A 15490-nucleotide genomic window follows, 5' to 3' on the forward strand; every position below is an offset into this window, starting at 1 on the left:
AAGTGACATCGCATTTTTTGCGCACAACAAGCTTTTTAAAGAAAACACTTTAGAGATTGTGAATAATTCAGAGTTCAGAATAAATATTTCACTGGAATATTTAAACAAAGTCTCGTTAACTATGTTCATTGTTTGAAAATACCTACTTAATTAATGTGTCTGAATATTGCTCGCTTGTTTTCTAATGGCTTACAACATTATGTCTAAGTAACAGGTAATTGGCTAATGGACTTAATCAATCACTCTGTAAGCCGTTATTACCAGCATCACAGAGTCCTCGTTGCTATGGATAATTGCCGGTTGAAGTCAGATAAGAATAAATCAATACGCTCTAATAAAGGTACCTCAAAGATAAAGGATTATGGAGGTAAACAACTCAAATATTTACAAAGCTGCCTCTATTAGGAACTTCTTAATTCGATATCTCGGAAAAGCTAGCCATCCTTGCTCTTTTTTTCAGAAACATTTTATTAATAGGAGAGCGACACTCACAAATCTTATTTTCCTTCGAATATAAGCAGAGATGCGAGGGCGAATTCAATATATTATGTTTCTCTAACAAACATGATACCTTTAGTATGCAGGGACTAGGCTGTTCTGTAATTGGATTAGTTCTATTTCGCCTTCACTAACGTTGCCAAAGGGTTAATACGTGATTCATTTATTAAGTAAAACCACTAAGTACCTACCTACATCTACATGTGTAGAATTTAAAAGCCCGAGTTGCAGAAATGTTAGTATAATGACATACATAAAATGTTAGTATAATGAAGGACTTTGCAGGCTACGTTCTTAAAAAACAATAAAGATGACATTGTAAAGATTTTCCTTCGTTTAACCTTTTAATTTCATGCATAAGAGACATTTGCATTTTTTATGTTTGCTTTTGGGTATAAATGACCCTTGTCTATTAGACCCCGACACAATTACATCTTTCACGCACTATTATTCTGATCAAAATATAGAGAAGCAATGTAGCAACATAATTCTAAACATAATCCGATCCAAATATCAAGCAACAATTATTCTGCCTTTAGTATTAGTATTTTTTAATAATTACGTACCCGCGTAAAGAGTCATCTACATTATTTTTGGGGAACGTAGCCTAAAAAGTCCCTCATTATAATAATTCTGGTCTTTTGTTTTACTTGCTCAAGTTAAAAAATATATATTAAATAGCACTTTAAGTCTAATATTGCAAAACTTTTGACATCAAAGGGAGTTATATGGATGATCTGCAATTTGAGAAATATGTAAAAGGAGTCTTGGAACATTTCGTTATTTTTTTAGGGGTCCGAACCTAAAAAGGAAAAGGAAGCCTTATAGAATCACTTTGTAATCCGTCCGTCTGTCTGTCAAGACGTCTAATTATGTCTGCGGCTCCTGGAAATTGTAAAAAAATTGGCCGTCTAAATCAACACAATCCAAAGATCGGGCCATTTTCGCTTTATTTTCACACGTATCGTAGGAGAATCAAAACTTTGGTACTTCCCATAGACCTAGGATCAAAAAGGAATGACTTATAGCTTAAGTAAATAAACCGAAAATGGCAAATTTGTTGTTTCTTCACACACAAAAAAAATATGTTTTTGCCATTACAAACTTATTTGCAGATAGTAAACCAAGCGCGACGTATATCGATGTACGGAGACAATAGTTTTTCAACGGCAAAGTCAAAGCTTTGGAACCTTCAGTGCGCGAGTCGGACAGTAAATCCGTAAGACTTCATTTAGTTTTCAACTAACAGGATTCATAATTAAACTACATAATACCGGTTTTTAGCGCGTTAAAGTCAGGGATATGAGATAAAAATAAATAAAAAAGAAATTGCCGCTTGTTCCTATATTTGATTTTCGGAACCATCTGAACTCCGTCTAAACCATCTGAACTCTGGTATTATGTGTTTTAATTATGATAATTCGTGAGGAAACCCACAGTCCCGAGAAATGTATTTTCGGGGGTATGGGACCTAACCTATATTGCACCTGTCAAATCTTCAGGTTAGGTAAGCATACCCTGTAAGAAACGGGATAATCGCGCAAACCTCAAACAATGTATAAACAGGATTCAGTAAAAACATGGGACTACGTAGGTCAGCGTATCAGAAAATTCAGTTTTTCTAGCGATTCAATAAAATTGCGAGCTTTACATGTAAACAAAATAATTTGATTAGACTTTATTAGAGTTGTGCGCAAACAAAATTGATCTAAAGTCCGAGTTTAACCTTTACTCTTATCCCGTTAACGCGGTCTTTCTGTGTCGACACGTGTAGGATAAGATCTATAAGGTTTTAGGTTAGACTATTGTCTCTATTAATCAATATCAACTATATATATAGGCAATATCAAAAGGTTCTTATTTGTGAAATATTGTCTATTCAAAGAGTTTTCCGTTATACTTATTTCTAACATTTTAAAGTCAAAAGGAGCTGTCGCTACGAGAAATTATTTATTTTATTTCTGCGTAAATGAAAGCCGTAGGATTTTTCTTGGTAACGGCATCCTACGCGCAGACTATTTACAGGTATCCCTAGAAACGTGAAGCACTGCTATCTATCACTACTTAGCTTTGATATTTTTATAGATTACATACATCAAAATTAAGTTCTGTACAATAAAGTTTATTTGATTTGATTTGTATTTATTTCATTATCTTGTTACCAACCACGTTAATATAATAAAATCATATTCGATACATATAATCACTACCTAAGCTGTACATAAGAGAAAAGGCTTTCAGCCTTGTGAATAAGCTACCCAGATAATTACTTCGTACTGGCATCGTAACACGTTACTATCTGCCTACCAAATAAGTAAAATCTGGCATATGAATAGAAAGTGTAAAAATCCTCCCTCCTCAAAAAACCCCTCAAAAAACAATCGACTAATAAAAGTTTTGCTTTGTGGAAAAAGCTAAAGAAGAAGTGTGTCAAGATCGGCGCACTTGCAAAACCATAATCACTGCTAATCCTTGCGAGAAAAAGGTCTACATAAAGCACCTTCGCAACAGACGGCTAAGCCGCACGATAACTTAGCCACGCTGCTCTCAGTTCTATAGGCGGTTGTTTCAGAGCAGTGCGTATGGTTCTACGTCAGCTATCGAACGTCGCGTTCAAGTTGATCTCCTGAGCGGAGATATAAAGGAGACTTTAGAACATCGTTTTACAATAAAAAGAATTGCTCGATACATCACTAATATGAATCGCCAACACAAGCTTCGTCTTGAATGTGCGGTTGCATAGTAAATTGGACCGCTGCTGTTAAACAAGTCTTATAGTGTATGTCTAATTGTCTACTTTTCAAAATCGCTGAGCAGGTTAGTAAAAGACATGTTGTTTTAGCTGAAAAGACATGTGAGCACCTTCAGCTGGCTAAAGTCGGCCGGCAGATGCGGTATGGGGATGCTACTTGTTGCCGAGGCGACAATGGGATTTATATTATGAAGATATGTCAGCTTACCTTCCAAAATCGCTGGGTAGGCTGGTAAGCGACATGTCGTTGAGTCCGAGGACAGTGAGGGCTCGTAACTGACTGAAGCCAGCCGGCAACCGCGGTATGGGATTGCTGCTGAAGTCTGCGATCTGCAGCGCTCGCAGCTTCTTGATGTCCTCGGGAATGTCCGGAATGTCTGGTGGCAAAAGTTTTTACTGTTATTGCTAGAAATATGGTTATTTGTGGGTAGGTTACACTTTACTAGACAGGGCTTATTATTATTATTACTAGCGCACGTGATCCCACTGCTGGGCAAAGGCCTTCCCCAGGTCTTCCACCACACACGGACCCATGCGAGCTCCTTCGAGTTCTTCCGATAACATCTTACACAGTTTACTTACAGGATACACGGCTTAGTTAGAAAATTTTGCGAAAAGTACTTTCTGTGAAATGGATCTTTTGATACTAGGGGATATTTTATCAAAGGGACAGTTTGCGACGAAAGGCTATAAAATAATAAGGCTTTTCATATTATACAATATCGATATCAAGTTGCAGGAGGTTTCACCACAATCTTACCAACCAAAGGCAAGTGACGGAGCGGCCAAATTGCCTATCCACTCTTGCTTTGAAAACTAAAATTAAACATAGCAACTCAAACTGCGACAGGCTGTTCTAGTCCTTCGCTATCCTCATTAAAAAGCATTATCTACTTGTAGGCGATGGGCTCGTAAACGTTTACTTCATAGTTCGTCATAAAATATAACATCTACTACTATGGAGGAAACGTGAAATTGTCTGCCCCAAAATATAAACTTTAAGGGATTAGACCAAATACTGGGATATTACAACAAATTATGTAAGGACCAGATTCTTAAGTTCTGAAGCTATTGTGTTAGATTTTTTTTATAATCTGCAGCGAAAACATAGATTGTACTGATGTTTATCAGTAATATATTCTTACTTAAATCCGTAGAGAGCAAATACGAAAATAGACATATCAAAATGATAAACATGTGAATCAAACGAAAGAGACTGAAAACAGAATATTAATATAAAATATGCTAACACAATTTTAGCTCGTCGGGAACACGAGTTTAATCTTTTATTATACCGTCGAGACTTTCCCGAGTTTCTAGGGCTTTAGACTAGGTAGTTCATTTTACTTTTCAAATATTAAACCGGGTTTGCTTGCTGTAGTTGCTGTACATAACAACATAAAATATGCGCTAAAGCAACATACACAAGTATATAAGGTACGTTTACCCTTCAATTGTGCGACCACAACCGCTTAGTTTGCATTTCACGACCAGACCAATACCGGTCACACCGTAATGTCAGAGGACATCGGGAACTCTACTCGCGTCGTAAACCACAGACCTCATACATGACCGCTGTGAGAACTTGGTTCTGTGCAATTCACTGGAATAAGCAGATTTTGTCGCTTATCGTCATTTTAAGTTTTACTCTTTTGACCTACCTAGATTGATCAATGAAAATCCACATCTACACTTATAATACATTTTTACCGACTTCAAAAAAGGAGGAGGTTCTCAATTCGACCGTATATTTTTTTTTATGTTTGTTCGGGCATAACTTCGTCGTTTATGAACCGATTTTTTCGAGTTAGTTTCCTAAAGGTATTTTTGGGTAATTCAAAGTGTGGAATTACCATAATTCAGTATCGAATGGCAATATATGAAGAATTTCATATTCAATCAAATATCACGTAAATCATCATTATTATGAAATACATTTGGAATAACAGACTCAAATATGAAACGTACATAGCTTTTATACGAAGGAATAATACGACACGACAAAGTAGTTACGTTTGGTCATTAGTAGTGAAAAGCCAAGTAGATAAAGGCACAGATAGTAATGACTGACATTATGTCGCGGTAAAATCGCAAAAGTAAAGTCGTAAAATTCATTGCTAAAACTGCACGACGTACTTTTATTATAAAAGGGGAGTTTAGTTTTAATCACGGCTGTAAACTTAAGAAGAAATGGCTTGAAACTAATATACCGATTAGAAAATGCATGTCCTATTTATATCAGCTGATTTGCGTTGTATTTAGGTGAGATACGTGTCAAATATATTTTTTTCCTGTGTCTACTTGCAAATTATATATAAAGTATTGGGGGAAAACAAAACGTATGTTTCGATCGATGCAGGTCATTGTAAACAAGTGTAAAAGATTGCGAAAGAGCCCACTTATGGAAAGAACTGGCGACGTACTGCAACTTTGGATATGAATTCGACATTAATTACTTAACTATAGACAAGGACATTGTTCTGCGCAAATGATCAAACAAACAGGGACTTCGAAGGTCGATGCAAGAGTAATTGGCACATGGACATGTAAACACTTCGGGCCCCGAAATAATTTACTATTGTTCCCAGACGTATGGCAAACATTGTAAGCTACATTATGTTTGAAAGTGTGAAGCAAATAACTAAATTAATAGAACAGGCATCGACGAGTAAAATTTGTATTTATTTACACAACAACATAATATTTTTTTCTATTCATATTTTTTGTAGAGGCCATTATAAATTACTGACAGTCAAGAAACGCAGAATGAGCACAGATAATGTTTTATTGGCTTCAATTGAAACTATAACTCGCGAAAGATAAAAATAAAACTATTAGACAAACCGTGCGTCACGGTGTAAATGTTTTATTAGGTACCCATGCTACCAAATACATAGTAGGTATGCAAAATTTCACCAATGTCGTTACGAATGTGAATATTGTGTTACGTCGGAAATATTCATTCATTTTGCGTCACACACGGTTAGTCTAGAAATTATTGTCACGGTCGAAAATTTCCCGACGAGGTTTTCATCACCGGTAGTATTTTACTGAAATTATTGTATTCCTTTGTCAGTGTAACTTGTTCGTATTGTGCTAATAAAATTCTAAACATACAAAGCGAAACGAGAGTTTCGCGGTATAACATTACGGTGCGAGTGTGTTCAAAAGTTAACCCTCTCTAAACATGTACGAAAGTTGTGCCGGTTGAACATAGTTAAACCGCTCTTAATCGACTTGTGTCGGTTCTACGGTATAGCGTGTAGCGAGCTGACTTGATAAATATTTGCATACGATTCGAGCCTGCAGAAGACTCGCGGACTGCATAATTAAATTACATGAACAGCTAAACATATGAAGAGGATTTATTATTATACTATTTGATTTATATGTAATTCAATCAGTTGACTGTAACGTAAGCTCAGTTTACAAGTACAAGTAATATTTTATAAATTTATAATTATGTCTATGTCTAAGTCATTCAAATGTAATAAGGGCGTTAATCAAATTAAAGCTTGACATCTTCGTATAAAGTGGCTTTCAAGTTAGAAGTTTATAATTTTCGCATGTCAAATATAAATATTACAAACTAAAGGTAAAAATAAAACTCCAAGCAACATTGCAAACTTGCTGCCTTTGTATTTTATCTTTGCTGAAATTACATTGTCTGTTGCAAATAGTTTTTACCTTGTTGCTGAATCTCGTTTAGGTATTGTTGTAGTATCACAAGGACTAAGCTATGTAAAGGCTATTGGCTCGGAGCAGCTCTTTCTAATTTCACGTGTATTTAACGGTAGTGCGCCCCGGTTTCCGGTTCGCGGGCGGGCATTCCAGTGGGCGTGTCGTCATCAATTATTTGTCAAGCCACAGGACCGCGGGGAATACTCTATAGCGAATAAACATTATAAAATATGGGTAAATTATAACAGCGGCCGACGTAAAACCGACGAATATAGGTCAAACGCGAATCCGATAGACATTTCCTTGATCCGAGCAAGCGAACGGTCTGTCAGGTTTATTATAAAGCTTTCATCATGAAACTTTTTCGCGAAATTATAACGTCTTATCTCAATGTTTCCAGACCGGTTTAACGCTAGTTTACCTACATATTTATTTTTATCTGACAGGTGAATGTTTAACAGTTACAAGTCATTGATGTTGTGTTTGTTTTTGTAACATTTTTTGAACAGAGGCGAAGAAACATAAGCGGGAGTGTGTGGCTATTTTAGGAAAGGTATGCGGCTACGGGGAATCTGTCTCTAAGTGCATCGCTTTGTTTATCGGAGGGGTGTATGTTCAAAGCGTCTATTAGCCTGCGGCAATAGCGCTTCCGCTCCGTACGTTTCAAACGACCCCTCGCTGTTTTGCTTAGCTTTCAAGATTCTGGTTTGCTATTTTATCATTGATTATCACATCACGTTTAACATTATTCATATTTTATGTTCTTAAATGTTTATAATCGATCAGTACTCAATTAAAGTAATAACTATTTTGAGTTTCCCCATGCGGAAACCTCGGATTATGATGAGCCAGTCAATTGTGACAAACTAGGTCAACCGGAAGAGCAAATGGTTATGTGCAACAGTTGTTGGTATTAGATGATATGTCATCCGGCTTATATTCGCCAGTTATGTAAACAAGCTCAATGTTAAAGATCATTCAGACAATGTCATATACTATAATAGGGTATTGTATAATTTAAATGCAGACGAAAGGTATTGTAATAATTAAACATCAATTGCTAAAGTATGAAGGCTCGGCTTAAATATCGAGTCGAGCGCTCGTTATGTAAGCGGAGAATATTCCAGACGGTTTCACATTTAATCAATTGGATTTGATTGAGTTGCAAAACAATCTCACAAGTTCTATAATTCGTCTCTCCGTCTAGGTGAAATCATCGTAAAATTAATTGTAAGAGCGGCGAATTTTGCTTGTAGCTTAGCTTATCTATTTGTTTATTTGAAGATCGAAGTGAAGGAATCCGACATCAAAACATCCCTGCCGATAATTGCCAACTTAGATCCGGCGTAATCGAAGACTTAATACTATTCATAAATCACCTGAAAAGAGATATAACTATTATTTCGTGGGAAACACATATGTGATGAATTCGTGGGATGATTGGCATGTTGGGAAATATGAAAGCCAGATTGTCGGAAAAACGTTAGGTGTAATATCCGCCCAGAAAACATTTACGGTAAACCAGCCCCGGCCCACTGGAGGAAATTAATCTTCGCCTTCAGAACACTCAGAAAACAGAACACAGTTGTACCTACTACAATTACTATTCCGCCTCTGAAGATTGCTGCTAGCAGAATTTGATGCTAACAGAGATAGTTTGCGTTAGAGAAGTTTCCATTTACACAACTAAGCAAATTGTCTTTCTCAATGAATCCGTCTGATGTTAGTCTCATTTCACCTTAATATCATGATTAAGTTAAGACGGATTCATCCTTATTTCAATTGTATCTGCGTTTCGTAGTTAATACGAAACCTAAGTCCTTTAATACGTGATTTGTAAAGATGTAATTTTGAGATTGACTGATTATACTGAACAGTTAATAGCTGTAGTAGAAAAGGTTGCTTAAGTACATATCACAATAAATATTTCAAACAAACGTGGGAATCCAGTAGCCATCTGTTCGGCGTTATCAAGGAAGATGTGCGCGAATGTTTATATTTAAGATTTGTTTCACAAAAATACACGAATAGCTTGTTAGCTAAATAGCAAACCCCAATGGACGACCGACGAGTACCTAATCAATTTATTTAACAGCAAATAGCGATGATGCAACAAGTGGTTCCTACATGCTCACTTTTATTTAATCATTCCGACATCCATCTTCACATGACCACAACTATAGACAATCGGCTTTCAATTGATAGTATCGCTCTACATACTTACATTTTAAACAACAGTATTAACTGGAAAGTTATTTAGTATACTGCAGTCAGTGCTGAGCTTTTTATATCGCAAGTTGCAGTATCAATAGCAGTCGGATAAGGGCTGCAAATGGGTATTTATAAAAAGTTAACAGCAGTAAAAATCATAGACGAACGGGTGCCGAGCTGCGGCGGCGACGGCCTCGCGTGGCTAACCATCGCCCGAGTGGAATCCCATTAGAATGTTATTGAGTTGTTCGCAGCACAAAGCGATGTGTGCCGATCCAACGCCCACTGTAATGGACGCCGCTGTTTATAAGCAGCGGGACACAAAGGACGCCCCACAGGCAAAAATCCTATTTGGAACGTACGCGCGCCCCATACGCCCGCTGTGGTTACGTTATTATTAGTATTATTGTCCGGTATTGACGGCCGTCATTTAATTATCGGAAAAGCTCCGTGGTTTATTCCCGTATTAACGCTAGCGCTCATCGAAAATATTTTAACGAAAGTGGTTCAATGTACATGCATAATAAGCGTATAATAGAAAATGTTTGAAAGGGCAGCTTAAGCTGTGGTAATACGAAACGCATGATTCAGTGGAGTGCGAAATGAGATTGGTGTCTTTATGCAACAGATGCTATTGTTTGGTAAAACATCGTTACTCAAAAACTGTGCTCCCATTTCAGATGCGAAGTGAACTTAAATGGGTTTCTAATTTCAACATGTTATGATTCATAGACGACGACCGCATTTACGACCTTGAATAAGTAAGTTTCAATTGAATTGATCAGAAAAGTGTATGGAAATTATAACGTTTACATCGTTCCATCTAATATTAGACATTGTTACAACAAACACAGATTGTTACATGTTAGAATCCCTGTAAAGATCTTAATATAAATAATGAAAATAAAATAGAAGTATGTGGCCAGAAAAATAAACAAAAGAAAATGATTGAACGTTTGCAGTACGTGCGCATACCACCGTTTAGATTTTAGAACTATTGAAGTAAAATAATAATACGGATCGAATGTTTAGTATTTTTTCCATGGAAACACGCTATCTGAGATTCACACGCACGAGGATTAGTCACACCTGCGGTTGTAAACGTGCCTTTGCTCTCTGTAGAGACATTTCCCTGCCGAGTTACGTCGCTTGCGTTGCCTTTATTACTCCACACTTGTATATTTAACGTAACAACTACGAATAAAGTTGAACATTCAGACAACCATTTATAGCTCGTAAACTAACATGTCTTCATGTACTAACAGTGCGTTATGAAGTGCAAATCGCCTCACATAATATTATTATTTCTATAAATCCATACGTTAGCACTCAAGATTTAATTGTGGATTTGTGACACATTTCAAGATTACAACCACATTTATAAACATTTGCATTGCGAGTTAGCAAAGTGAATTTGACAGTTTTGTTGTTGTGGATATTGTCAAAACTATTTAATACAGAATGTTGAAACAAATATTTGTAGGAAAACTTGTAAAAAAATTGTTCGCGGCTCGCGTTATTGTTCAGATAGCATTCGTTAGTAAACAACAATACAATTTTTATACTCCCCAACCATAGCTTAATCTGTGTTGCCAAACCGGTCCGAAAGTGACCTCACTGTCTGGTGATTCGAGTTTAATGGGAGTACCTTCGCGACCGGGGTTTTAACTTTATAAACATTTGGGAAAGCTTTATTTGGGTAGCTTCTCCTTTTATAAGATTGCCGAAATGTGTCGATTTTTCATACAATGCATATTGTAACATAAAGACTACTTTTAAATTCTTAGATTTAGTAAGATTATAGTTGCAAGATCTATCAAATTTATTAATACATTTTTATAATAAATCAAGTTCCAGTTGGGACCTTCTGCAAAACCTACTCTGCATCCTTTTGAGGAAAAAATAAGACGAAGGTTATATGTTTTTAAAGTTTTATTTTGAGCATCTTTAATGCTTTATCTGCTCTGAAGATACACACCTCATCGCAAATATTTCATGGCACCTACAAGACCGTAACTGGAATGCATACCGTTTGGATTATATATATTATGGCAGTTAAACTATGCAGGAGTAATTACTGAAGGAATGTACGGAAATTGTATGCTCTGAATATATGCTCAATATACCTTTGAATTAATATACCTATGTGTTTAGTTTATTCAAATATTATTATGATACAAAAATCTCTACCGTTAGTAAATATTTCCGTAATATTTCCTTTTTCATTTCCAACAAGTGTATAAAAAAATGTACAAAATATCGTACCAAAAAAATATATTATATTTATAAACGGAATTTCATATTTGCATAGAGAAAACTATTTGCATTGTACGTTATATCGCCGAATTTCCGGGGAAGAATTTGTATTGGAATAAATGTGAGCAAGCCATGCATGGCGCGGTGCGGCGGCGTGGGAGTGTGGGCCCGGACAATGGGTCGCAGGTTCAACAGCCGGGTGATCGTCTGCCGAACTACTGAGCATAACCCGGCTGAGCACAGTAAGACTAACTTGCAGGTGGTGGGTAAATTCAAATTAGATTAGACATACCCATTTAAGTATGTACTATACTAATATTGCAGAGAAGTGTAGTGTGATCGCATTCGCCTGTTACAATGTGAGAAATTAATGTCAGAAATTCGCGAAACACTTTTACATATCGTGAAAACAGATCTGAGTAAGATAGCCCCTTCCTATCGAATATAATTGGAGGGTAGCGAAGGTCCGTAACATAATTACCAAAAGCCACAGGAAAACAATTTTCGGAGCTTTGTGGTATAATGTCCAACAAGATATCAAACTACTACGGTTTACCGTCCTATTGCTATAATACATAGGTAATGTCTATCATAAACATATTGTCAGGAAGGACGTTTATTAGTCACCATCGACTAAATGAAAGCAGAACGGTAGATTCTTTGTTCTACCATTTGTCCCAGATCGCGCGTACAACTGCTTTAATTACTTTACACACATATGTTACTATTGATTAATTGTTACGGAAGTTGGTATACAAGTTTTTAATACATTTAATCTTGAAATGCACTAGCGTATCACTTAGCATTTCGAAACAAGTGAAGCTTTATCAATCTTTCGTTATCTATTTCGTAACAATTCAGGAAAGTTTACGTGTCTACCAGACATTGTAGGCCGACATTCCGACCTGATAAGCTACGAACGAAGGTAAGTAAACTTAAAGCTACTAGTAAAATAGAACTGTAAGAGCACATTAAATTACTTTGTTTCATAGTAACTTTTTTAACTACTTTAATCTGGCTCTAATTAAAGAACCAAGTTTCAAAGCGGGCTTAATTACCAATTAAATATAGAATAAAAGGACAAAATTAATTTAAGCTTTGAAAGCCGTTTTCTTTTTACATAATAAATAGGCGAACTAATTCTATTATATTTTAGATAATCTAAGATAATTCAGACGACATACGCAGGTGTAAAGTAGGGTGTATCTGAAGAGTAATTATGCGTATAATTTACGCCAACCGCGAACTATATCATAAAGTCGGAATAGCGACGGCATTGTTTTAAATTTAGAGCGGGCCGGTTAACTGTGTATAGACGAGTGTACTCGCTAGATGCTGAGTTAACAGGAAATCTAGTTCATCTACACGGGTCGCTGGAAGTGCACTCGAATCATATACCGTATCCGCGAACAAGACAGGCCCTAAAAACACAATGCAATTAAAAATTCCATACAAATCCAATTATAACGACGACGTGGAAGCAGAAAGGATTGACAAAGCTAATTCATGTAATATTCAGAGCCAAACAGAACCTTTTAAAAAGGTAAACGTTTCATAAAAACTGAAAAGGGATACCCCTGAGTGTTGCTATATTACATTAGTATTTAATCGCCTGGTGAAACCCCCAGTTATCTCTTTCCGGATAACTCACCTTCCCTAACGTTTGCTTCAGGGCGACAAAATAATCCACAAGGGACAGAACTTTTAGGAGAATGTAAATAAAATGACTCAGTTGTATTTATTCGTGTGGATTAAAGGACTTTCGTTCCAATCGAGATCTAAACAGCGAATCCTAACATCAAAAAGATCACAATGAAAATGAAACGTCATAGATTGAATGGCTAACTACAGACCAGTGAAAGTTTGTTGTGTGTTTGGGTACGGGCATGGACGTCGCATCCGATACACTCCACTAATTTACAAATAGTTCGCGAACAGCAACTTCTCGTTAGCAACAGACTAATGTGGGAACAGCGTGCACAATGAGGTCTGAAATGCATAGGTGACGCCATACATAATAGCGGTACTAAAAGTGTTGCGGTGTGAACAACGACAGCATAGCAACAGTTAGTTGAACTCGAATCACAGATTTACAACCGTATATTATTCCAATTTTAACTGTAATTATTTATGTACAAGAAGAAAGTTTTTCATGAAAGTAGAGTTCGGTTGTAACTCTATCCTCTCGGCCCTCAATGTTACCAAAAGTGTGTCTATGTGTGGGAGAAAGAGAGGGTGTGTGAGAGTGTGTGTATGTGCCTCCAAAAGGGTATGAAGATGCATTCGCATCGTCCTATATTGGGACACAATTTCAGGGAAACAATTTTGCGTGACGTATGTAACGTAGTAACGTAGATTTCCCAGTGCCACAAGCTGCGCATTATTTCCCCGAGTTAAATGGATTGGTCGCCGCGTAGCGAACGTCATTGCTTATGAGCTTTGCGGTTATTGCGATTCATGTGTAGTTTATGACTTGGGCCAAGCCTAGTTTGGGAGACCTCGCCAGGGGCATTAAAACGGTACCCGAGCAATACCGCTGCAAAACTAAACACTTTATAATGTTCCAGCCTTGAATACGATGAATTTACTATACCACCGCCGGTAATGTTAATGCAAACGGGAATAGATAGAGTAGATAACGGCTGGAACTAACGGGTTTTAATACAACACAGGAAATAGGAATAAGTTTAAACCGCAGGGAATCAACTTTTAAGTCTTGCTACAAAATACAGCTTTCTTACTTCTTGTCTTATATACATATATCAAGTTGCTTTTTTACGCGATTGCGCGACTAATGGGAGGGTAATTGGTCAATCTTAACGCTCCACAAACATACCTACCTACTCATGAAAGACAAAAATTAATAAATACGAAAAATGTATAGGTGAATGTAATTATTTTTCCATCTACAGAGAGCTTGGTGAAGCTCTCTGGTGTACCTACTTAAATAATCTTGCGATGGATGTACACCCCTACCTCTGACCAACCCAATTGGGAATATAATCGAGAGGTTATGTTATGTGTTATGGCCCCACCATCCACTTCATACGTTTTTTGAATGTCATGGACTTATTGTTTTAATCAATGTTTTATTAAATTGCGTACCTTTTGAAAGGAGTAGTCATACCTACGCAGGCGTTCCCCTCTGCCAGTGTTTACTCATTTGTGTATCAAAGAGAAAGGAGTCGACATAATACAGCCATGGTTCTCGTGCATAAATAAAATCATAATATAGACGTGACATAAATATTAATTTGTATTATTAAATAATTAATTAATAACGTAAAAATTACCTTTAGTATTACCTTTGTTATCATATTTTCAACCTAAACTTCCCTATGATTTTTCAAATTTATCGATCAATGCTTCTATCGACAATTACCTCTAAATACTCTACTTAAAATTGGCAAAAAAAATTGTTACGCTGACTGCTCCCCACCTCCCCTTCGATCCGCCGAAGGCCCATTTTGCTGTAGGTAGTTCACATCACAATGATGACAACAAGGCGTGTGCGAACGGCTTTATTTATTTATTAATAGAGTTATACAATATTATCGAAGTCTATTACCGGAGATAATAGACCGTTTTCAATGGACACGGTATGCAATTTCCGAACAATGCCGTAGTATGCAGGGCTAGTGAAGATAATTATGCACGTGAATACATTATACAAAAGCTACGTTATTGTAGTTCTTCAACATCGTATTAACGCATTCGCCTGTTACAATGTGATAAAATAATATTTCCATCATCGCTCTAATTCATTGTTTTAAATAAAGACGTATACAGGCGACGTCAGGGGGGGACAGGGGGTAAGGCGTCGACGTAGGCATCTTTCTCAGAGCACATGACGTTATGAAGTCTAGTTTCTTCTGAACTGACCTCATGGGCCCTCAGTAAAGACAAATATAAATATACTTTTTCTACTCCTCTACTTTAATCTGGCATTTAAATAACCAAAAAGTCTAATATAAGTACATACATAATTAAACTCTTTGAAAAAGTGTACGCTCTATGGCCTATAAAAGCATTGTTTACAAAGTGTAACTGTACTATAATGTCGCCAAAAAAGCATTGTTATTGTTTTTTTTT

The 15490-nt window shown here is 36.6% G+C and overlaps 1 protein-coding gene across 14 annotated transcripts in view; it reads right to left on the reverse strand.

Moving 5' to 3' along the window:
- The window catches only part of LOC126370455 (protein lap4), an 89411-nt gene that overhangs the window by 65287 nt on the left and 8634 nt on the right, over positions 1-15490 (reverse strand). For all 14 annotated transcript variants that reach the window (XM_050015293.1, XM_050015294.1, XM_050015302.1 and 11 more), the window contains exon 3: positions 3459-3627. In XM_050015293.1, the coding sequence (XP_049871250.1) occupies positions 3459-3627 (169 nt within the window). The remainder of the gene's footprint in view (positions 1-3458; positions 3628-15490) is intronic.

Source organism: Pectinophora gossypiella, chromosome 10, assembly GCF_024362695.1.
Source record: "Pectinophora gossypiella chromosome 10, ilPecGoss1.1, whole genome shotgun sequence".
NCBI lineage: Eukaryota > Metazoa > Arthropoda > Insecta > Lepidoptera > Gelechiidae > Pectinophora > Pectinophora gossypiella.